Source organism: Chrysemys picta, chromosome 7 (assembly GCF_011386835.1).
Source record: "Chrysemys picta bellii isolate R12L10 chromosome 7, ASM1138683v2, whole genome shotgun sequence".
In the NCBI taxonomy this organism is placed as follows: domain Eukaryota; kingdom Metazoa; phylum Chordata; order Testudines; family Emydidae; genus Chrysemys; species Chrysemys picta.
This window is the reverse complement of record NC_088797.1, coordinates 114,578,514-114,602,992: the sequence shown is the minus strand read 5'-3', so window position 1 is coordinate 114,602,992 and position 24,479 is coordinate 114,578,514. Positions and strand designations below refer to the sequence as shown.

At 43.7% G+C, this 24,479-nt stretch overlaps 1 protein-coding gene across 4 annotated transcripts in view; it reads left to right on the top strand.

Annotated features, from left to right (window-relative positions):
• The first annotated feature begins 310 nt into the window (after positions 1–310).
• Positions 311–24,479, top strand: part of ENO4 (enolase 4) — a 35,522-nt gene continuing 11,353 nt past the window's right edge. For 2 of the 4 annotated variants that reach the window (XM_008166315.4, XM_008166314.4), the window contains exons 1-7: positions 312–577; positions 5,656–5,784; positions 9,786–9,976; positions 14,151–14,296; positions 16,583–16,752; positions 17,018–17,164; positions 19,087–19,152. In XM_008166315.4, the coding sequence (XP_008164537.2) occupies positions 419–577; positions 5,656–5,784; positions 9,786–9,976; positions 14,151–14,296; positions 16,583–16,752; positions 17,018–17,164; positions 19,087–19,152 (1,008 nt within the window). In that variant the 5' untranslated portion in view covers positions 312–418. Of the gene's footprint in view, positions 578–5,655; positions 5,785–9,785; positions 9,977–14,150; positions 14,297–16,582; positions 16,753–17,017; positions 17,165–19,086; positions 19,153–24,479 lie in introns of all 4 variants that reach the window. The other 2 variants (XM_065552391.1, XM_005310352.5) reach the window with 2 other exon arrangements.

The following is a 24,479-nucleotide window of genomic DNA, read 5'->3' as shown; positions in this document are numbered from 1 at the left end:
TGTAGACATCTGACTCTCTAACCACAGCAAGCCCAGCAACGTGGCAGTTTATAGCCAGGGCAAGTCCAATCCTCTTCCTTAATTCCCAGCTGTTCACACAGCCATGACACCTGCCACCTCCACGCACTAGTCACTGTAGCCCACTTATGAGACAGAGCAAATACCCTCATCCCCGTTGGGCTCCCGGGGAAAGCTGAAGGGCCGGTAGGTGACTTGCCCAGGGCCACACAGCAGCTCACTGGCAGAGGCGGGGAGAGAACCCGGGAGGCCGAGGGCCAGGAGAGCGTGGGGGCGGGGTCTGACCCCCGACTCCTCCCAGAGGGCGCGCGGAAGGCAACCGCCGCGGCGGCAGCTGTCGCGCGAGAAGTCGGCGTTGAGGGGACGCGCTCCGTCTCCTAGCAGCAGCCTCCTCAGCCCCATGGAGCCCGGCGGGGAACGCGAGCGGCGGCGGCGGGACCTCCCCGAACTCAGACACCAGGCGGCCGAGTATTATCGGAGCAACGAGGTCCCGCAACGGCTGGAGGAGGCGCTCAACGCCACGTTCTACCTGCGTCCTGCGGACCTCTACGGCCATCTGGTACCTACCGGTGGGGGAGTAGTGCGCGGGGAGGGAGGGGGCTAATGCGCAGGCGCTGCACTACCTCTCCCCGCCCCCCCCCCTTGACAGATCCCATAATCCCCCGCGAAATGGAAAGTGGGCGGGGTAAGGTTGAGGCTAGGACCTCTGCTCAGCGGGAGGGAGTGAGAACGAGGCTTACCCGCTGTAGCAGGGGTGGAGGGATGAGGCAGGTGGTCCTGGGGGTACCCCGCCTCCTGGCCTGGGCTGCTGCAGCATCACCTAGTGAGCACTCCAGCCTCCACCTGGCTGACCTTCCCGTGAGATGGTGCTCGAGCCTAAGGGTACCAGCTCACATCACATTATCGCCAGGCTCAGCTCTTTGCTATTTTTCATAAAGCCTCAGCTCCTGGATTCTCGGGATTAGGTGACAATTTCAGTTTCTCACCAAAAGAGTTATCAGCCCTTCTGGTTGTGGAGCAAAGCTTAATAATGAGACCTACCTACCTACCTGCACCAGAAACCAGAGGACAAAATGACCCTTCCTTTTATTTAGCTTAAAACAGATTTGTCACAGTTTGAGGCGTGGGGCATGGTTTTTGCATGCTTAGGTTTGTCACTGCTGGAACGGCAGCATTAGGTGGCCCTTTAACAGAGCTATTCAATCATGTTAAGCTAGCTCGATTGAATTTTGAACTAACAAGAGATTGCAAAGGATTTTCTTCTGAGACTGTAGGCAGATGCTCCCACAGCCACAACTGTTGTGCAAACCTCTGCCAAGCATCATAAGAATGAAGATAAAGGGAATCTGGTTAGTTTTCACACTGCTATTGGTATTCTGATCCCTGTGGGCCTCGGTGAAATGGACAAGAATCAGGCGAGCTTTACCCTGCAGCTGTTCAACAAAGCTCTGGCTAGCAGCAGAGAACTAGTGTGGCCAATAAAATATCCTCTCAGTATAATAGTGGAATGGCCAACACCATACTCTAGAAGCTGTTTTAAAAAGGTTGCCTTCCAATGCTTCCTCCTACACAAATCTCTCTAGGATAATGAAGTCTTACATCTCAGGCATTATTCACTGCATTGTTCTATGTTGACCTCAAGTTTCATTATCTCCCTGATAAGGTGTGACCACTAGTTCTAGATCGGGGTTCTCAAACTGGGGGTCAGGACCCCTCAGGGGGTTGTGAGGTTATTACATGGGGGGTTGCGAGCTGTCAGCCTCCACCCCAAACCCCGCTTTGCATCCAGCATTTATAATGATAAATATATAAAAAAGTGTTTTTAATTCATAAGGGGAGCCGCACTCAGAGGCCTGCTATTTGAAAGGGGTCACCAGTACAAAAGTTTGAGAACCACTGTTCTAGATTATGTTTTACTAGAAAGAAGGTAAATCAAACAAAATTCTGTCATGCTTGTGATAGTTGATTTTTTTTAGGATACTTGTTAGGTATACCTCTGCCTCCTCACTGCAGCTTTCCACACTGTGTACCACTCTATTCACCAGGATTGCATCCATAGCTACGCTGGTGTTTCTAGTTTCCACATGTTATGGTTCACTTCCTACCTCGCAAATCACTCCCTGGATTTGGTGATGGTTCCTCTTCTTTGCTAAGACCAGCTCTCTTTAGTTCTTAGTCTTGTCTTGTCTTTTCCCTCTTGGGCATTTACCATATTAACCCAGATGGAACTCAACTGTAAATAACTAATGATTCCTATGGCATCTTGACCAAGTCAGCTTGTGATATCACCTACATATTCAGCTGAAAAAAAGCTGAGAAGATGAAATGCTTCTCTTGGGCAAGAGAAGCATTCACAAACAATCCTTTTTTCTCTGTCCTCTTTCTTGAAGTTAGATCTCTCATTTGCTTCCTCTATAAACTTAGAAATATTCTTCCTCTAATTAACTTATATTATGAAGGCAAAAGTGATAAGGCGGGTGAGGTAATATCTTTTATTGGACCAACTTCTGTTGGTGAGATAGACAAGAGACCAACAAAAGTTGGTTCAATAAAAGATATTATGTCACCCACATTGTCTCTAATATCCTGGGACCAACACAGCTACAGCCACACTGCATACAACAATGAAGGCAAAAGTGGCAGACATGATGCACTCAGTAACAGTGTATGCACAGCACTGCATATGAGAAACTCTTTTTGAAATAGGGTGGCTTTTTTGAGCCTCCAGGATTGTTTGATAGTGTTTTTTTCAGAAACACTTAGAGCTTAAATGTGATCTATAACATTTTACATCTTCAAAGTACTGTACGTTAATATTTACTTGACCAGTTAACTAATACATTAAGAAGTGTTACAGGATATTTAATGCTCCTTTAAGGCCAGATCCTGTGAGTCATCCTCCAAATGGCTTTAGCAGAATTGTTCCTGAGTAGGCTCTCTCCTCTGCCTTTCCCCCTCTGCTTTCTAGAGACAGACAGGTACAGTCTTTTTTCACACGGCTTATTCAAGGTCAGAGTGCCCTACACCTGCAACATCAGAAACTCCTCAGTGGGCCATCAGGCAGTGAGGGGCTTATTTTGTGTGTCAGTTTCAGGAGTAACTGCACCTGTATTCCTCCTCCATGATCCACTCCAGGATTGCCCAGTCTTACAGCCATCACCTGGCTCTGGGCAGGGACCCATGTTCCACACCCTTCTGACCAGGAGCTTTAAGGATGCATACCCCCTGCCAAACACTGGGATATCCTCAACAAGCCATTCGGTCTAACAGCCAGCACCTGTGTGTTGCTTTCTTTCTGAGGGCTATGAACAGTGTATTGCCAGCAGTTACAAGGGGGTTCCAAAGAGGATGGATCTAGACTGTTCTCAGTGGTACCGGATGACAGAACAAGGAGTAATGGTCTCAAGTTGCAGTTGGGGAGGTTTAGGTTGGATATTAGGAAAAACTTTTTCATTAGGAGGGTGGTGAAGCACTGGAATCGGTTACCTAGGGAGGTGGTGGAATCTCCTTCCTTCGAGGTTTTTAAGGTCAGGCTTGACAAAGCCCTGCCTGGGATGATTTAGTTGGGAATTGGCCCTGCTTTGAGCAGGGGCTTGGACTAGATGACCTCCTGAGGTCCCTTCCAACCCTGATATTCTAGGATTCTAAATGTTTATTTTTTTTCTAATTTTGGATTATTGTTTTTTATTTAAGATTTTTTTGATGATCAGTTTGCATTTTTAAGATTTTTTTTTTATTTAACTATTTTTTTATTTTAACAGCTGTGCGGGGTAGTGTTCAGATTAGAGCAGTGCTGACAGTGGGGATGCAGGAGGTCCTTGTGAAGCTGAGGGGCCAAAGACCCGAGGGTGCAAGGTGTGGTGTAAGCTTCAGTTGTCCTGGCCCCCTGCATTTGGAGTAGAGACTCCCAGCCAGGGCTGGTAAGGAGGAGCATGAGCCCCAGCCACGGGGAGGCTACCCCACTGCTGAACCGTTCCTGCCTGGGAATGGCTCCCACAGTCTTGATTGGTGCATGAGCGAATGGAGCCATGATAGCAGAGCTGCAGAGGGTTCCCTGCATAGCTGAGGAGCCAGTGGCACTGGATCCCTGCAGGCACAAGGTGCAGGGAAGGCTGGGGTCCTGATGAGGGAAAGCAGAGCTCAGGCCAGACTAGGGCCATGAGGCAGAGTTGTCATCCAGGGACAGAGCCACCACCATGTCCGGGGACAACAACTCCACGTGTCTGCAGGGATTGGACGTCACCGACCCCACCCACTCACTCACCAGCCAGAGGTGTGGGAGCTGTTCCTGAGCAGGAACTGTTCAGCAGCAGGATGGCCTCCCCTATAGCTGGGGGCTCATCCTCATCTTTGCAGTTCTGGCTGGTGGTCTCTGCTTCTCTAGATGATGACAACCACAGCATCCCCCCGCACATTGTGCCTGCAGGGATCAGGTGTCACCAGTCATGTGCCCATGCAGGAAGCTTTCTGCAGCTCTGGTGTCATGGCCCTGCTCCCTCGCTACAGTGACAACAGAGCTGCAAGGCTGGTGACACCCAATCCCTGCAGGCACAAAGTGTGGGGGAGGGTGCGTTCCTGGCAGGGCAGAACAGAGTCTCTTAGCACTCCTGTGCCACAAGGGCTATTGAGGGCTCCCTGTACTGCCACAGGAGGCATTCAGCAGTGGAGTGGCCTCCCCCCTCGCTGACACCAGCTTACTCACTCCCATGACAGCAGGGTTGCAGAGGGCTCCCTGCACTGCTGCAAAGCCAGCGACACCAGATCCCTACAGATGCCCCATCTGGTACCAACTGATATTTTTTCAGTTGACTGCAGTGTTTCAGCTGAAATGGATGTTTACTGACTGTTATTGATTAAAACTGAATCCTGCCAAGCCTAATTACAAGTTACCATGCAGCTTTTTCTCAGCAGAGCACATTTATTCTTAGGGTAAAAGCATCACAGAGAAAACATAAAAAACAATGAAAGTTCTGACATGCTTATTAACAAACATACCAGAAATCATCCATCCGTCCTAGGGGGCCCAGATAGGTCAACACTCTTCCAACCCTTCCCTCCAGGGTTGGTGTCCTCCTAGGATCTATGGTCCTGTCCATTTGCTGAATCAAAAGGAGGTCACAGGTGAATTCAAACTCATTCTTTTATACCAAAAGCCCTTTCTTTATTTCCTAGTCTTGGAAAACTCAGCCTAAAGCAGTATATGCAAACCACCCCAGGGTATGGTATGTCTTGGAGTTGCATATAATCCTAGGAGTAGTCAGCTCCGACTGTTTTTAAATTTCTGGAGGAGCTGTGGTAACCCTCCCCCATGAAGTAGGACACAATCATACATAAACCATTCATAAATTAATACAATAGTCCCCAGATATATGGCATGGGGCTGTAATACCTGTCACAATATGAACCTGAATAGAAATGAATAGTGCTATGTAGATTGCCAGCAGAAAGTATAAGCCCAGGTTCTAGAGTGGCTGGCTCTGAAGCACACAATATAGGAGTAAGAATAGTAAAGTATCCTGATGAATATCAAGACACAAAAATAGATTTACCCAATGATGGATTTAGTACTAACATAAAATGAAAGACTTATTTACACAGAAATTGATATTTTTAATCAAACTCTCTCTCTTTTTCAAGGCTAACTACTTCTCTACATTTTCAAAACCTCCAGTAATATGCAAATTAATTGGAAGGAAGGTCCTTGATGGAGTTGGTCGACCAACATTAGAAGTGGAAATATTTTGCACAGTTAAAAACCATGAGAAGGTATGAGCTACATCTTATTTTGTTACATATCCTAACAGGACATTACAGAGAGATGCTCATCTCCACCATTGTTAATGATGGGTCATTTTAATTAATGAGACAAAATGGAGGAGTTAAATTTGGATCAAGTTCCTGAATGAATTACTTTTGTAAGTCAGAAGTACCAAAACTCTGGTGAAAATTAACTACATTGCACTACCCCTGACTATTATACAGTATTTACTGGTTTTGGAATAATAATGCTTTGTTTATATTTTAATTTGTAACCCACATCTGATATTACATTTATGTATGTTGTCGTTTGTCATATAATTGTACCCTGGTCCTTGCCCTGTTATACTGCCGTAGTAACCATAAGCAAAAACTCCTCTTGACTCCAATGGCGACAGGAGATAGCTTTTAGCATTTCTCAGACTTGGACCCTAATTTAACTCATCCCCCCTACAGAACATGAGTTTTGCAGTTCTGTGTCTTGCTTTTCTTTCTTTAAAATGTCTCAGTGGCACCTTTCTGAGTCTTCTTACACTGGTAATATGCTAGAGGAGGCTCCTGTCCTCCTCAGTAGCCCCACGGAAGTCAACAGAATTACTCATGTGCTTAAAAATATACATATATGTGTTTGCAGGATCAGGGCTGTCCCTGTTCTTGGAGATAGCTCTGCGTGTTTTCTCCTGTACATTTATTTTCATTCATATGTTTTGAGCTACATATCTTTCTATTCCTATTGCACAACTGTATTCCAGAAAAAAAGCATGCAGTCTAGTATTAACACAGTTCATGTTTTCACCCTGTGAGTTTAGGGAAATGTACGTTTCACTCCATTCAAAATATTGTTGTGTGTTCCAGAAATTCAAGACTAGTGCTGAGTTCCCCTCACATTAGCATTATTCCACATTAGCATCCAGGGTTTTTCCATAGATGGCTGAATAGAGACACTGGATTTATGGCTTATTACAACAATCTATATCCCACTAACAACCCGCTACCCCCAAGCTACTTTTTTTTTTACCCCTTCCCAACCCCCAGTGAATGGAGGTATGGTAATAGACCCTTCACCTTGAATGGTCCATTGAAACATGTGTTAACTAGTTATGCTAAACAACCTGATCCACCTTATATATAGCTGTGATACTCCTTGAACTGAAGAAAAGCTCTATGTAAGTTTAAAAGCTTGTCTCTCTCACCAAGAGAAGTTGGTCCAATAAAAGATATTACGTCACCCACCTTGTCTCTACTTCACTACAGATGGTAGCTGTTTACACTCTCCTAGAAGTAGAGCTATGATTTACAGTAACTCCTCACTTAACATTGTACTTATGTTCCTGAAAAATGCGACTTTAAGTGAAACGATGTTAAGCGAATCCAATTTCCCCATAAGAATGAATGTAAATAGGGGGGATTAGGTTCCATGGGGAAAAAGATTTGCCAGGCAAAAGGCATTATATACATTTTAAACAAGTAATTTAATACAGGTACTGTACTATAGTTGGGAGGTGCCCCTGCCTTACCCCTCACAGGCACAGCCCACAGGCACTGGAGATGAGGCACGCAAGGAGGCTGAAGGTGCTGTAGGCTAGGAGAAGCACGTTGCGCAGCAGCAGCTTCCCCTACTCTGTAAGCACCGGGTGGAGGGAGGGGGGCTCAACCCTCAGCCCACCCACTCCTCCCCTTCCCCCAAGCCCCCATCCTTGACCTGCCTCTTCTCCCCCCCCCCACCTCCTCCCCTTTTACTTCCCACACTCCTCCCCCCCACTTCTAAACGCTGCAAGCCAGCTGATTGCCACGGGCAGGAGAGGGAGGGGGGAGGCGCGCCGAGTCCTCGCTCCTCCCCCCTCCTTCCTGCCTGGGGCAATCAGCTGGCTTGCATTTAGGAGGCAGGAAGGAGGAGCGAGGACTTGGCGCAGGCTCCCCCTCCCTCCCCCCCGCCTCCTGCCCGGGGCAATCAGCTAGCTTGCGGCGTTCGTTCGGGAGACGGGGAGGGAGGGGGAGCCTGCGTGCCGAGTACTTGCTCCTCCCCCCCCCCCAAAACGCCGCAAGCCAGCTGATTGCTGTGGGCAGGAGGCGGGGGAAGGCGCTGATCCACGGCATCTGCCGGTGGGCAGGAGGTGCTGTGGGGAGAGGAGGGGGGGCGTAGGGAGGTTGCCAGCTGTGGAGCAAGCAGGCAGCCGAACAACATAAGAGTGGAGCATTGCACAACTTTAAATAAGCATGTTCCCTAATTGATCAGCAACGTAACAACGAAACAACGTTAACCAGGACGACTTAAAGTGAGGAGTTACTGTACTTCATTGAAAATGCTCAGAAAAGGAGACAATTTATGTATTTTTTTAACCCAGTTTGAAAAGTATTTAAGGTTCATTTTGTCTAACATCCTTAATGCAGAGTATCAGCGGGGTAGCCGTGTTAGTCTGGATCTGTAAAAAGCAACAAAGAGTCCTGTGGCACCTTATAGACTAACAGATGTATTGGAGCATAAACTTTTGTGGGTGAATACCCACTTCGTCAGATGCATGTGTCTGACGAAGTGGGTATCCACCCATGAAAGCTTATGCTCCAATATATCTGTTAGTCTATAAGGTGCCACAGGACTCTTTGATCCTTAATGCAATCATCCTTAGGAAATCTGTAAAGGATGCACAGTAGTTAGTCACTGATCAAAATGGAGTTCATTTTAAAGGTCACATTGTCATTATATGACACTTTTGACTGCAACAATAGACAGCTCTTGTATCATGATTAAGGTTAAGATTCTGTCATGGGTATTTTTAGTAAAAGTCAGGGACAGGTTGTGGGCAATAAACAAAAATTTGTGGAAGCCCACGACCTGTCCCTGACTTTTACTAAAAATACCCGGGTGGATAGAGAGTGACAAACAGTGCCGCCGGGGCTTTCCGCTGCTCACAACCCTGCTGCTGCTCCTGCGGCAGGGGCTGGCCACTGCTGATCCAGCCCCACAGGGGCTGATCCAATCCCAGCTGCTGCTCCAGTGGGCCGGGGACCGCTGTTCCAGCAAGCCTGGGGCTGGCCAACTGCCAGCTATTCTGGGGCCACTGTTCTGGTGGCTCCAGGGCTGATAGCTGCTCTAGGTCCCGGAAAGTCACAGAATCCATTACCTCTGTGACAGAATTGTATCCTTAACCATGATTCACCAGCATTTATACTTGTTCACCCTCAGTTGTTAATGTAATTTATAGGCACATCTTCCTATAATATTGCCAGTTAAACAACACTTCTGAAACTTATTTTGGCAGATGCTTATTTCAGAAGAGGAAATGGATGCAAGGTTTTGAATTTTTTTTTAAAGTTACCTATGGTCATCTTTTTTAAAATTTTGTTTTGTACATTTGGCAATCTATTGTCAGTAATATTTGTAAAGAATTTCTATTGCTGAAAGATCTGGAAAAACACTAACTTACACAGAGACGTTCACACTTCAGCAGACCTGAAGAGCTTTGAGTAAGCTTGAATGCTTGTCTCTCTTGCCAAAAGAAGTTTGTTCAATAAAAGATATTACCTCACCCACCTTTTCTTACAGTGAAAATAGCATTCTAATGGTTAAAACACAAACTAGGACTCCTGGGTTCTATTCCTGGTGCTGTTACTGCTTTAGGTCCAGATTCTGCAATCTGATCCCTATCTCCATGCAAAGCCTCACTGAATTGGGATTGGACTGAGGCACCATGTAGGTGTAAATTCTGTTGGCATTGATCAGATCTGCAGGCTCAGGGCCAGTCACTACTTTACCATCCTATAAAATGAGTGTAAAAATTATGTGACAGGAGAATTAACACATAAGTAATATTCATAAATGGTTTGAGAATATTAGATGGAAAGCTGTAAGTGCAGACGTACGAGAAACCAAGAAAAAGCCTGAATTACGGGATCAATTAAGTTGCTGGGGAGAGGGGATATGTATAAGTCTATATCATTTTAATCTTTTAAAGTGACATTTCAAAGTTAGAAATGGAAGAGTCTGTAAGCTTTTCACAATCATTTTGCAGAGCATTTGTTCCATTGTGGTCTCTTCTCACTCTGAAATCCTTGAAAATGCTTCACCTGAAGCAATTGATGCTGATGAGAAAGAAAGAAATGACTCTATTAATAGAGCCCTGGAATGGATAAATGGATCACTGAATGAAATGCTCAGAGACCTGCAACCTGCTGACCAGTGTAAAGTTGATGAGCTGCTTGGGTAGGTCTTGCATATTATTTCACTGATTTTTACTGTAGTAAAACAAATTATTGCAAATAATTGTATTGTAAATAAATAATTTGCGCAAAATCTCAATATTTTTTCTAATGTTAGTCCTAATTCTTTCTACACAATATTTCTAGATATTATTACCACTAGAAGCCTTGCACTATATTATTTCCAGTGCTGTATATTTATATAATGTGAAGTTCATGCCAGCCTGCACAAAATCCAGATAAACCAGCATTGTGCAGAATACAAAGATGGGAGTTAGGAATACACCTCCAATACACACACACCCTGCTTTTGGACATGACCTGGAATATCAGCCACAGTCCCCACACATTGGATCCATGTAAGGAACTGATCCAGTGCCCACTGAAGTCAGTGGGAGTCTTTCCATTGATTTCAGTATGCGGTAGTACAGATCCAGTGGTCTTTCCCTCAGCAGCTCATGGAGCTTTGGTTGGAATCTTACTCAGCCAGCAGCTCGGCCACTGCCTCTAGTGTCCTGCAGGACATAAGTGGTGTGAAAGGCCTTCCATGGGCCCTCAGCACTGAGATTAATTTCCCACATAGTGTATTTACAAGTCTCTGGTTTTGTTGGAGTACTCTTTCAAAGTAGACCACTCTGAGAGGCTATCTAAAGCTCTTACCTTGGGATCATTATCAACCTCCTTTTGTTTCTGTTTTAAGATTCTGATTTCTGTTTTATGCTTCCTCGGAAAATACCTATTCTGTAATCAAGTTCATTTCCATTTTTCCAAACAAACTTCTTCTGATCTTAGAGAAATTATGAAGCAGTGGAGAATAGTAATATTTTTCCATATATAACACATTTATCTGGTCTTTCGTAAGAAAAAAATATAGGCTAACCTGAAGTGTCCCAAAAGGTGTTTTGATTTTCCTAGCATCAAACCCTCCTGCAGATTTAGTTGAACAGTTTAAAAAAAAAAAAGTTTGTCTTGGGAATTGTCTAATACTATTTTTCATGTACAATATATAACATTTTTCATCCCAAATCATACTATAAACTGAATTTTTTTTCCTTCACCAAAACCCTTCTTTATGAATGGAGTCTCACTGTAATAGGAGAAGGCCTATCTGGCTAAAGATTGACTGCTCTTCACTCTGGGAATGGTGGTATGACCTCTCCTCATCCTCTGCAGTTGTAAGACTTACTGGCAGCTACCTCTTGGAAGCGATCAGCCTTCTAACAGGAGCAGCTGCAGGAAGACTGGGAGCCAGGGCTTCCTTTCTACCTGTTGGAATGGAGTACCTCATATACCTGACGCGTATAAACTGTTGCATTCCAAGAAAATTAGCTCTGTGGAACATACTTAGTGGAGTGAAGCTTCACTATGGATGAAATTCATCTAATTGATGGAGGCCTGAACAAAACATTGATTTACCACTTATATGGCCTTATTCCCACTGCACTGGGGTGAATTTCACTCTATGTGTTGCTTCCATTGTATACAAACAGCTAAAATGCAGCCACTTCTAAAGCAGCAGCCATATAACCAGAGCTCAACTCTAGAGAAAGATTACCTTTTGGATAAGCAAATTAAGCCAAATTCTGACACTTTGGGGAAGTGCCATGGGATTTTTAATATCCATGCAAAGCAAATAAGTCTTCCTTTTGAGGGTCTTCTCTGTATAGAGCTCACATTATTTACCTCGGAAGGATAAAGAGCTGAGTCAACCTTGCTGGGTTTGAAGGTGGTTTTGCACTTCAAACTGGTTGTTTAGACCACTAAGCCATCTCCTCTGAGTTTCAATTCAATAGGCTATGAAATAGCTGAAAAATGAGGTTTAAACTAAACAGCATTGCCACCCTCATTCGAATAGGTATACTTTGCCCTTCTGTTACTTCTGTCCAAAGTTTTCAAAGTACATATCTATTAAGCCTTATAACATCCCTTTGTGATGTGTATTATTAAACCTATTTTATAGGGTTACCATTCGTCCGGATTCCCCCGGACATGTCCGGCTTTTTAAGCTAAAAATAGCATCCGGGGGGAATTTGTAAATGTCCGGACTCCCCCCCCATGCAGAGCACGCGCGGCTAACAGTGCTGCCGGCCAGCCGGTGTCACTTACTTGGGGCTCCGACACTCAGCCAGAGAGAGCTCCTCCTCCTCCCTCTCTCCCTCCCTCCCTGCATCGCAGATCGGCTCTGGCAGTCTGGAGCTCCTCCCCCGCTGCTGCCCAGCGGCTCAGGCAGTTCCTGAGCAAGTTCACCGAGACATTAGGTGAAGAAAGGCCAACAACAAGGGGGCCAGAGGGTCGGAGAAGGGGCAGGGAGGTTTTGGAGGGGGCAGTCAAGAGACGGGGGGGTCGGGAGTTCAGGGGGGGCTTTCTGGGGGTGTGGATAAGGTTTTGGGCAGTCAGGGTACAGGTAGAGGGTAGGGTCCTGGGGGACATTTGGGGGGGGTCTTAGGAGGGGGCAGTTAGGGGACAAGGAACAGGGAGGCTTAGGTAGGGGGTGGGGTTCTGGAGGGCAGTTAGGAGCAGGGGTCCCAGGAGGGGGCAGTCAGGGGACAAGGAGCGGGGGGTGTGTTTGGGAGTTCTGGGGGGGCGCTGTCAGGGGGCAGGAGTGGGGAGAGGGATCGGAGCAGTCAGGGGATAGGGAGCAGAGGGGTTTAGATGGGTCGGGAGTTCTGGGGGGGGCTGTCAGGGGGTGGGGAGTGGTTGGATGGGGCGTGGGAGTCCCAGGGGTCTGTCTGGGGGTGGGGGTGTGGATAAGGGTTGGGGCAGTCAGGGTACAGGTAGGGGGTAGAATCCTAGGGGGCCAGTTAGGATGGGGGGAGGGTCTCAGGAGGGGGCAGTCAGGGGACAAGAGGCAGGGAGGCTTAGGTAGGGGGTGGAGTCCTGGGGGGCAGTCAGGGGACAAGGAGCGGGGGGAGGGTTTGGGGTTCTGAGGGGGGGGAGTGGGAGGGGCAGGGGCGGGGCTAGGGCAGGACGGGGTGGGGCTAGGGCAGGACAGGGGCGGGGCTCCTCCCGTCCTCTTTTTTGCTTGCTGGATTATGGTAACCCTATATTTTAGAGATGGCTAGATTGAGGCACAAAGAAGTTTATTGACTTTCCCAGGTTCACATGAGAAGTCACCAGCAGAACCATGAATAGATCTTACTTCATCTCCCAGCATGTGCTTTTCCCACTAGCCCATGCCTGCTCCTCATTTACCTAATAATATTCTTAAGCAACTGTGATAAATGAAGGTGGAGAGTAGCTTCCTTTTATGGAAACCCAGCCAGTTAGCTATAAAATCCCTCTTGGTAGCTGTTCTCTACCTGCTTTACCTGTAAAGGGTTAAAAAAGCATATAGGTAAAAAAAGGGAGCAAGTACCTGACCAAAAGAGCAATGGGAGGGCTAGAACTTTTTAAAATTGGGAAAAATTTTCCCTTTGTCTATTTGTTGTTGTTCTCCGGAAAGAGGATACACAGAGCAGGAACCGGGCTGAACTATGATGTAGGAAACTTTAAGCCAGGTATGAAAAACCATCAGATCATACCTAGAGATTGTTTATCTGAAGCCCCAGATATGTAAATAAGTCAGGGACGGTCTAGGAAGATGCGATTAGGTTTATTTGTTTTATTTCTTATTGACTCCTCTGTGCTAACCCCAGGTGCTTTTGTTTTTCTTGTAACCTTTAAGCTGACACTCAAGAGAGTAATCTTGATGCTTAATTTTTGTAATTGTTTTTTTTTGATCTAGCAAAAACCCTAAGTTCCAGATGTATTTTCTTTCTTTTTGTTTTTAATAAAATTTACCTTTTTTAAGAACAGGATTGGATTTTTGTGTCCCTAAGAGGTTTGTGCATATGTTGTTTAATTAGCTGGTGGCAACAGCTGATTTCCTTTGTTTTTCTTTCTCAGCTCTTCCCTGGAGTGGGGTGTGAAAGTGCTTGAGGGTACCCCACAGGAAGTAATTCCCAAGTGCACCTTTCTGTGTTCTCAAAAGGCTTTTTTTTTTTTGCATTTGGATGGTGGCAGCATCTACCCATCCAAGGTCAGAGAGAAGCTGTAACCTTGGGAGTTTAATACAAGCCTGGAGTCGCCAGTATTAATTTTTAGAATCCTTGCGGGCCCCCACCTTCTGCACTCGAAGTGCCAGAGTGGGGAATCATCCTTGACAGCAACTAATCATATGCCTTTTCTTTTCCCATCAGTGAATACTTTGCAAAGAAGGTAGAAGAAGAAAAAGAAAGAAAGGCAATTGAAAAGGAAGAACAAGAAGCAGTAATTTCTGCACCTGCATATATTCCAGCTGTATCAGCTGTAACACCATCTGGCAAAAAAAAAGGAGTCAAATTAGGTTTTAGTTGATTTTCTTCTAATATTTCTTGCAAGATAGTAATCAATAAAGATGCTAGCATACCTTCTGTACCTCCCCATGGGCACTGAAGGGTAGCAGTGCTTCTCTACAGTGCTTTTGTAACTGTATCCCAGACCTCCTTCTTGGCCACTAGCTGCAGTTCCTCTCTCCCAGAGCAGCAGTCAGCAATGAGAATAAGTCATCTCCACTGCAAAGCTTGGGGCCGGGAGAGAAGAGAACAAAGCAGGCTCAGTCAGCCACATGGGATAGTGAAACGGAGCCGCTTTCCAGGTCATGATTGGCCTAGCCAGGTGGGGGAGGAGGGGTCCACTCTTCATCCTGGGAATGAGAATGGAGGAGGATGTGAATGAAAATGACGGGGGAGGAAGTGGGAACCATAGGAATAAACAGGAAAATGCAAGTGGAATGAAGATGGGGAGAAGAAACAATGGGAGAAGAGAAGAGATATTGGGGAACACAGAAACGGAATGAAGAAAGGGGGACGAATGGAGGTAAGAAGGCAAACAGAATACAGAGGAAAAGGGAGGGGTCTGCAAAGAGAGGGAATCAGACAGTGAGGCAGTGTGGAGAGGAAAAGCTGAAAGAATAAAGATGACGAAGGGGAGGGAGAAGAGAAAGTGGTATGAGCAAAGGAAAATGGGTGGTAGAGACCGAAGGTAATAAATATATGGGCAAAAGTAAGGAGCAAAAGTACTTACATGCTGCCTTCCTCAGAGAAAGGGCCTCCTTTCTATTATCTTCTTTCTGTGGAATTGGAGAGTGAGACATCACCTCTGCTGCTGATGATGCCTCATCACGTTTATCTTGTTAGTGTCTTCTTACTTATCTTGTAAGATCAGTGTAATTTCTTGATATTGCTTTATAGATATGCACATTAATGCAAATATACATCTACTTTTCAACTTAGATTATTAGATATGCTATCCACAGTTATCATTGTCCATCCTCAGATGTCATCTTTTGCTTCACACAGTAGTTTTAGTGGGTTTTGGTACCCAACTGTCATTGACTACTTAGTTTCAATAGTTATAATTGATTTCTTGCTGAATGTAAAAATTGAAAAATTTACACTTACTTAAGACAGTTTTGGCTATTAGAAGTCAGTTGGTATGGTTACTGACTCACAGTGAAGCATCAGAGGGGTAGCCGTGTTAGTCTGAATCTGTAAAAAGTAACAGAGGGTCCTGTGGCACCTTTAGTCTTTCTGTTAGTCTTAAAGGTGCCACAGGACCCTCTGTTACTTTTCACAGTGAAGCAGTAGCAGATACTCAACTGCCGTTAGCTGGTTTTAGAATGTACTCTGTCTGGTTGCATGTGGCACAAAAGACAGTTTCCTACAAAGAAACTTTGGAGAACAAAACAACTCTTTGCTTTAGCTTTTGATCATTCACTTACTGCGTCCCTATTTGTGCTACTCTTTACCCTGTGGGTATAAGTGGTGTATAATCTATCACATGCTGTAAATGTAGTTCAGGTCCTATTTTGGTGAATCTTCACTTACAATACTATAAATGTACTCTTGCATTTGTATTTTGTTACTGAAAATTGCTCTGTGATTCTTGTATGAAGGGTCAGATTTTCAAAAGAGCATGTGTTTAGGAACCAAAATAAATGATAAGATTTTCAAAGGAGATACACTGGATGCTGAGCACTTTTGAAAAATTTAGCCCAAATTGTGGGTGTTGAACACTTGAAAATCTGGTCTCTTCAGGTCATGGCTTAAGGGTGCTATATTCTTCTTAATGTTGCTTAGCAGAAAACAGAAGGGGCATTTTGTCTCAATGAGCTTATAATGTAAACTAGATAAATGCAGAAAATGATGAGAACAAGAAAGGAAGGGAGGGATGAGGTTTACAACAAACAAAGAACATGCAAAACATGCTTTGTGTATGGAGCTTGAAAGATCAGATTATTACATCTAAATACAGAGAAGAGTAAAAGATAAGATATAGAGATCAGTGGTTAAAAGCTAGCTGAAGGAAGTGAATTTTGAGGAGGGATTTAAAATCAGAAAGGAGGTGGAATGCATTGTGCAGTTGGAGATCAAGATAATCCCAAGTGATGAGAGCTGCAAGATACAACAAAAAATGCATTGATTAATTGAAATAAACATCAAATTAATACTTAAGATCGTATTAGTACGTCAGTTAATATGCATAAATTTAAATGGCAATATTTTACTTATTTGTAGGATGCTGATATTGTAGGTACACAACTGAATTTTAAACTGAGAAAACATTTAGTAAATATTCTTAATCACATTAGGGAAGAAGAGTTCTGTTGCAGAGAAACCAATCTCACCCGCGGAACCTATTGAACCAGTGCTCTGTGGCAGCATAGCCATTGGAGGATTATCACTTGCTGTTGCTAAAACTGGTGCCACCATTAACAACACACCTTTGTACTTACATCTTGCATTGATGAAACATGATCAGGTAATTGTCAATATATATATTTTTCATTTGGTCTCAGCTGTAGTCACTGTTCCAGAGTTGTGTACTTCAGGAATGTTCAGTGAAAAGCTGTATAGTTTGATGTCCATTGTCAGATGACTCCTTATATGACATCCAAAACTCATTAAGGTCAATGGAGGGAATCTTTCCACTCACTTCACTGGGCTTTGGATCAGGTCTGTAGTGAAAATAAACAAGAAAACGCTTGGTTAAACAATAAGAGTTAAACAGTCTTATTTTCACATAGCTTTCTCAATTTCAGGATTTGCCTAAGGAGTTGACTGTGCCACTACCAATGGTCACTCTGTTGAGCTGTGGAAAATCATCATCTGGAAAACTGAAGTTAATGAAAGAAGTGATGCTCATACCACCCACAGAGTTAACAGTTAAACAAGTTCTGTATGCTACTATTTTCACTTGAAGTTTATGACATCATAACTTATTGACCTCATACCTTTTAGATACAGTCCTGAGAATGTGATTATTTATTTCTGTTTATGGGAGAGGGCAAAGTTCCTTTAACAAAATGTTATTGCAGAACTGAATAGTTAGAATATGGAATGTTTTATATTGCAGATCTCCAAATATAAAGTATGTGTGTCTAGTGGATCACAGGAATCAATTCAATTAAAAGCAGCAGCAGAGTTTTGTAATAAAATGGGAGCATATAATAGGCTTGTATAAAATGAAACTTGCCATTCATAGGTAATAAATCATATCATTCAGTGCATAGCACACAGTTAAAGGATGACTCCAAGAAAAGTACACAATAAGATATAAAAATCTTTACCAACAAATTGTTTTTAAAATGAAATGATGTAGAAGGGAAAGCAAAGAAGAACAGAAACCCATTAAAGGGCAGGAAGGGTGGATAAGGGCAGGCTGGGTCAACACCTTATTTGCTTAGCAGTATGTGGCATTATATCTGCACAAGATGCCTACATTAAAGCTGTACATTCTGTTTTGTATGCCAATGACCTGAACAAAGTAGCTGAGCGTTACTCTTGTTGTTTATAATTGTCACCATAGCCTATTGATGGAGTTAGAGACATTGTGCCTTTCAAAGGCATAATGCCTCCTGGGTGCTTGAGGGGGGAGCAACAAGAGATTCTTTGCTACAACATGCAGTAGCAAGCATAGTGTGCCCTCTGTGTAGTTATGTTATCAACTGTGACCTCTGCCTGCACTAGTGCACCTGTTTTAGGCATGATTAACAGAATATGAAGGCATAGGATTTATGAAGGAGGAAGGTTAATCTTTTCCTTATTCAGTTGAAGAGGAAGGATGGTCTTGTGGTTAAGCAGTAGACTATGACTCAAGATTGGGGTTTGTTTTCTGACTGCCACAGCCTTCCTCTGCGAGTTTAACCTCTTTGTGCCTCCATTCCTTGCTTGTAAAATGGAGATCACAGTATCTTCCTACTTCAGAGTTGTGGAAGATAAATACATAAGTGTTTCTGAAGTGCTTAGATGCTAATCTCATAGGGCTTGTCTACAAAAAAGACACTCAGAAAAATTAACTAAAAGTGTGAATTTAAAGTAGGTTAGTTAAACTGTATTAAAATTCTGGGTGGACACTTTGATTTAGAAAGTGAATTACTCTAAAGCAAATTAAGACCGTTTTAATTCTGAATAAGAGCGTCCACCCAGGGGTTTCATGCAGTTTAACTAATCCACTTTAAAACTTAATTCAGATTAATTTACCAGAGTATCCCTGTATAGACAAGCCCATACATAGATAGATCTAGGGAAGTGCTGATTAGTAGGCATGGGCAGATATACAGATGATATTTGATCCCTGAATACCATCACCCCAACAAGCTTGTGATCCTATCCACTGGGGACTCTTTCTCTCAGCACATGCGCTTAGCTGAAGTTATATGGGGGTGGAGCATAGTCAGGTAGCCGCCTTTCCTGGTGCCTGCATCACTTTTTGAGTTTTGGGGCAGTCATCTAGCTTTTCCCCTCCTCTTAGATCTTAAGGGGGCAGACCAATGTGTCTGCTGGTTGTTAATTCAAGTAGGGTTCTTCTTAGGGTTCTGCCTACTCCCATTCAGCAAGACAAGGAATCATTGGTCCTAGCTCCACTGCTACTGGCCCTCTAACACTGGAGAAGCTTGACCAAATCAGAAGGCCATGGATAGTTTGTGATTTTTGTGTGTGCTAATCAGACCTACAGAATAAAAATTTGCACTGGAATGTGTGGCATTAGGATCTATGTTTTTTTTAAATAATTTTTTTTTCTCATGTTTTTATTTACATTCTTAATGCAAAATAATAATTCTCTTTTGGCTGACTATTGTTATTTAATTTAAAGGGTATTGAAAGGCTTCTGGAGATTCAGAAACAAATGATGAGATTGCTGGATCCTGTAGGCAAAGGGGTAAGATACAAACTAATCCTAATTTAATAACTTGTGGAGTTAATACTGTTGATATGCTTCATATGGCCTCTCTAATACTGAACATAAGATTTATTATTTGACATTGGTATCAGTCACCAGTGTATATTGAAAAGCGGGCCTTGTATCACATTTCTATCAGCTTTGTGGCATTAGGGTGACCAGACGTCCTGATATTATCAACCCTGATATTAGGGGCTTTGTCTTATTTACGCAACTCCCCCCCCTCCCCAAAAGTGTCCTAATTTTTCACACTTGCTATCTGCTCACCCTAGGCACAATATAGTAAATGCATTTATTTCACACACCCACATATTATACACACGTTATAGCAGAGGAGTAGCTCTACTATAGTTAAGATTAAGGCCAGCTTTCAGTTTAAAGCTTGATTGTTCTAAGTGCCCTAAAAACTGTAGGGTACTTATATTGCCTTGAAATTTGGTTTGCTTAATGGGGTGGTGAGGTAAGGTCAGTGATCCAAATTTGGAACCATTTAACAAAGGTTTTCTGAGATATAGACCCCAGAAAAGTAAAAACAAAAAATAGTATTTTATGAAGTTCACAGATTCTAGCAATTTTGAAGTTTGAAATCGACCCTAGGCAGAAATCTAAGAATGAACTGTAAACAGTTGTGAAAAATCTGCCTCTGTCAAGAGTGTTTTTTGAGATATGTAATCTAAGTGTAGCAGAGTACTCAGAAGGTGCTGTAACGATTTTTGAAAAGAAAATAAATTACACATGTGAGTGCTCACTGGGAGGGAAGGGGTGACGGGTGCAAGAGTAAGTGGTAACAAGGGAAGAGAGGGTTGGGTCTGCAGTGAGGGATAGGGTTCTTATGGGGAGGGGAGATAAATGGAAATGGGTGGAGGGAAGGGAAGAGGGCTTGGGGGCTCAACTAAAAAGGAGAGGGTCGGAACTGGGAGGGTGGGAAGGGAAAAGACAGGAGGGGTTGGAGAATATGAGGGGTAGCAGAGGAAGTTGGGGGTTTAGGGAATTGGGGGCTTGTCAGCCCTTCTGTGTACATGCTGGACTATGGTGGAGTTCTGCACCTCAGCTCTACACCATTGCTGGCTGTGTATTCTGGGATCTGGGGGACCTTGCTCATCTTTGGGTGTCTGAGCCCCTCTCCCTAAAATCCAGAAAATGAGTAGTTAAGATACACCTCACCTCTGTGTGGAGTGGGTGGGGATGGGAAGGGCTAGCCAGAGTGTGTGGTGGAGGGAGCCCGGTTTGGAGGAGGGTTGGATTGGGTGGACTTGGGGCATGGCTGGGGAAGCCTGACTGAAGCAGGGGCAGAGTCCCAGCTTGGGATGAGTAATGGGAGTGAGAGGCCTAGCTCAGTGCAGCTTGGGCTATATAACTAAGGTGGTGTGCCACCTTCCAGTAAGCTGCTGCCTGTGATATGTGCATGCAGCAGCACAGAGCAGGAGATAGCAAGGAGCAACTTCTGGCTTCTGAAGTGCCAACTAATGGCTTAATGGGATGGGATGGGAAGCTGGAAATGTTGGTGGAGGGACTATATGTTGTGAGGAATGGTGGGATAAAGGGTGGAAAAGGAGTGAGACACACCAGTCTCTCAAACTTTTAAAATTATTGTAACCACCATGCATTAAAACTGTCAAGGTTTGGGTACATAGACCATGGATGAGTTTTCTATGACCGGCCCTGGTAGCAACTACACATTGCAAACGTTTCAAAGCACAACATTATCCCTATTCCACAACAATAAAATGTATAGAATGGGGGAGGAGCTATGAGGAATCACATTGCAACTATGTGACCTAGTGGAAAGACTACTGGACTGGGATTATTATTAGCTCTGCCACTGGCCTGCTGGGAGATGGTGGGCAAGTCACTTCACCGCTCAGTGTCTCAATTTCCCATCTGTGAAATGGGGATAATGACGTAAAGTTCTTTGAGGTCTACTGATGAAAAGCACTATATAAAACTATTTTTTTTTAATTATTACCTAGCCACAGAAGCATGTCCGTTACAAACCTAGGTGAAAACTACAACTGTCTGAATGAACCCAAACATCTACCAACAAACATTTCTCTTTGTTTAAAAAAAAATTAGAAAATGGCAATAAAATTCATTAACACAGAGTAAAGGTTGCCTGATGATATCTCGTGCACTTCCAGAGCATTGAATTCAGCAAAACTCAAACGTCTGAAAGCCAGGAAGTAAGAGGTCAGGTAAATGCTCGTGCAGCCTTAACTCTACTCTCTCTGAGTGGTGCCCATAATACACACTCATAGACTCATAGACTTTAAGGTCAGAAGGGACCATTATGATCATCTGGTTTGACCCCCTGCATGCTGCAGGCCATAAAACCGTCCCTACCCCTTCCCTGGACTCTACTGCTGAAGTCCCCAATCCTGTTATTAGTGACTTCAATCTACCTGGACTTGCCCTATGCTCAAACACACAGCCTACTCCCCTAAGAGAGTATTACACTTGTCAAATTTAACAACTGCTTCACACCTTTTTACAACTCCTTCACACTTGCACATAAGATACCACCTAAACCTATTCTTTCCCCTATCCAACATTAAACCCACAGAGTTCTTTCATATCTCACCTTTCTACTGTCAATACCCATGGCAAGAAGACCCCAGTGCCCTGCTACTGACACAACCTACACAATTCTGTATTGAAATGATGCAGATTGGAACCTCAAGGTACCCATAAACCTCTCTCCTTTGATAATATACATGAGGGGACTCAGACCCAGATCTCTTCATATCAGAATCACAGCTCTTTCAAGCTACTCCATTTTATTCCTCCACCATTTAGTACAGCTACACTACACAGCGAATGCACCTGGAGTGCATGCATATAATTTCCAGTGGTTATTGCCAGCTCTGGGGGCATTTATCTTAACTCTGTATTTCCTGGTTTTCAGAAGTTTTAGTTTCACTGCACTCGACATTCTGGAAGGGCATGAGCCAGGCAACCTTAAGTGCGTTAACAATGTCTTTTGCCATTTCTCTCTCACACACACTCACACACACACACAAACAAACCCCTGTTTGGTGACATTGAACTTTAATCAGAAATGTAGAATAGAACATTTTCACAAACACGAGATAACCAGCTATTCCATTATCCTTACAAGAAAAACTGCAATAAGAAGGAACCACATTCCAGCATAAGTACAATGTAAAAGAAATGACCCTGATCCTGCGAAGACATGTTTAACTTTACACACAAAATAGTTCTACTGAAGTCAGTAGGATTATTGACAAAGTGTGTAAAGTTAAGTGTGTGCATACATTTTTGCAGGATTGGGGCCCTAATTATTCTTCATGTGCATAGTCAGTCCAGATCCACACTTTTGGGAGCACATATGCAGTTGGCACAGAAAGTGAAAATTCTCTGGAAAAAGCAGCAATGCACATTCTTCATTGAAATGAACATTTGGAGATGAGTTATTGTGTGGTAATAAAACAATATCGTTACTTTGTACTGTACACAGAATACTCCTCTTCTGTGTTTTCCAAGCTAATGTTTTCTAACCTAAAGAAGTACACTTAATGTTATGAGATCAAAGTTGATCAACTCTTTTTTTTTCTCTTTTCTCTCCCTGAAATAATTATGTAATTCTTGGATTTTCCCAAACAAAACTGCTTCATTGCTTTTTCTTCAATGCCAACAGTCCAGCCCTCAGCTAACAGACAGTAAAAAAGGCAGTGCGCGTAGTGCAGTGAAAAAAGCTCTGGTAAGAAAACAGATTTTAGTTTTAAGCTTCCAGAGGATTATTACGAACAACAGGAAGCCCAAACATTCTACGTTATAAAATGTTCATTGACAGTGGCCTTTTTAAAAGGTCAAAGTCAAGACTTCTAAATTCCAGATAGGACACATTTTGCATAATCTAATAGGAAGTGTTTTTTGGATTCTATTAGCTAACACCGCCCCCTCCCCCCCCCCCAAAAAAAAAACCCGTGAGGGGGTACTCCACGTGGTTCATTACATGGAGATCCTGATGCATCATATGCATAGGGGCGGGATTTGGGAGGCCAGTGAGGAGGCAGAGAGCATGACCCTCTCACTACATAGATCCTCGAGACAACTGCATGTAAGGATTGTCCCTGTGTGTTGCTTCCTATCCCTGGCAGCACAACTAACTAGGAAACCACTCTACCTTTGATTTACCAGACCCCTCTGAAAGTAGTAGAAAATTGTATTGTCAAGCTTCTATTTAGGTATTATAAACAATTAAAATCAAAGCTATTAAAATAGCAATGGATTTTGGGGTGAGGATTGTTATACTGAAGTTTTGGGGCTTTTGCTTAATATAGAAGGGTGTTTTCGTTTCATTCTTTTTTAGCCTGAAGAGGTTGATAAAATGGTATTTTGAGAGTTGGCTGTGCAGTATATAAATCCCCATAATGCATGAAATGTCAATATACTATTTTATCAAAAAGCACATTTTGTTTTTTTAGTAATTTAAATCATCCATATAAGGGACTTCTGTGTTTTGTTTCTGTGTGTCTGTATATAACACAATGCTAGCAGGCACTCATTTAGCCTATAGCAGTTCAAGACTCAGTCCCTGTTACATCCTGGTTCAAACATAGTGTGTTTTCCAGGGCAGATGAATTTTAGACTACTTTTTTGCTTTACTTAAACAGTTCACAAGGATGAAATAAGAGACGGATGTCAAAGGGCTTGGCTATGCTACAGATGGTACAAGAGCACAGCTTCGGCACTGCAGCTATACTGTGGTAGCCCCATAGTACTATAGACACTTGTTACAGTGACATTTTCTCCTGTCACTGTAGTTAATCCATCCTCTCAAGAGGTGGTAGCTAGGTTGATGGAATAATTTTTCCATAAACTATGGGTATGTTTGCACTGCAGTTAAAACCCAGTGGCTGGCCTGCGTCAGCTGACTCAGGCTTGCAGGGCTCAGGCTAAGGGACTGTGTAACTGCAGTGTAGATGTTTGGGCTTGGACAGTCGAAGTGTCTGAGAACTCAGGCTCCAGCCCAAGCCTGAACATCTACACCGCAATTAAACAGCCCTGCAAGCCCAATCCCTGCGAGCCCAAATCAGCTGACACAGACCAACTGCGGGTGTCTACCTGCAGCGTAGACGTAACCTTAGCGGTATCTGTACTGGGGCTTAGGTCAGTTTAACTACTTCTCTTAGTGACATAGCTAGGTCAACCTAAGTTTTAGGTGTAGACCAGGCCTCAGGAGGAAGCAAAAATAAGAAATTGAAAAGAAACAATTTAGAGAAATCATATGAAAATACAAACTTAAGCCTTATGCTGGGAATATGATAGCATTCAGGTGGACTGCT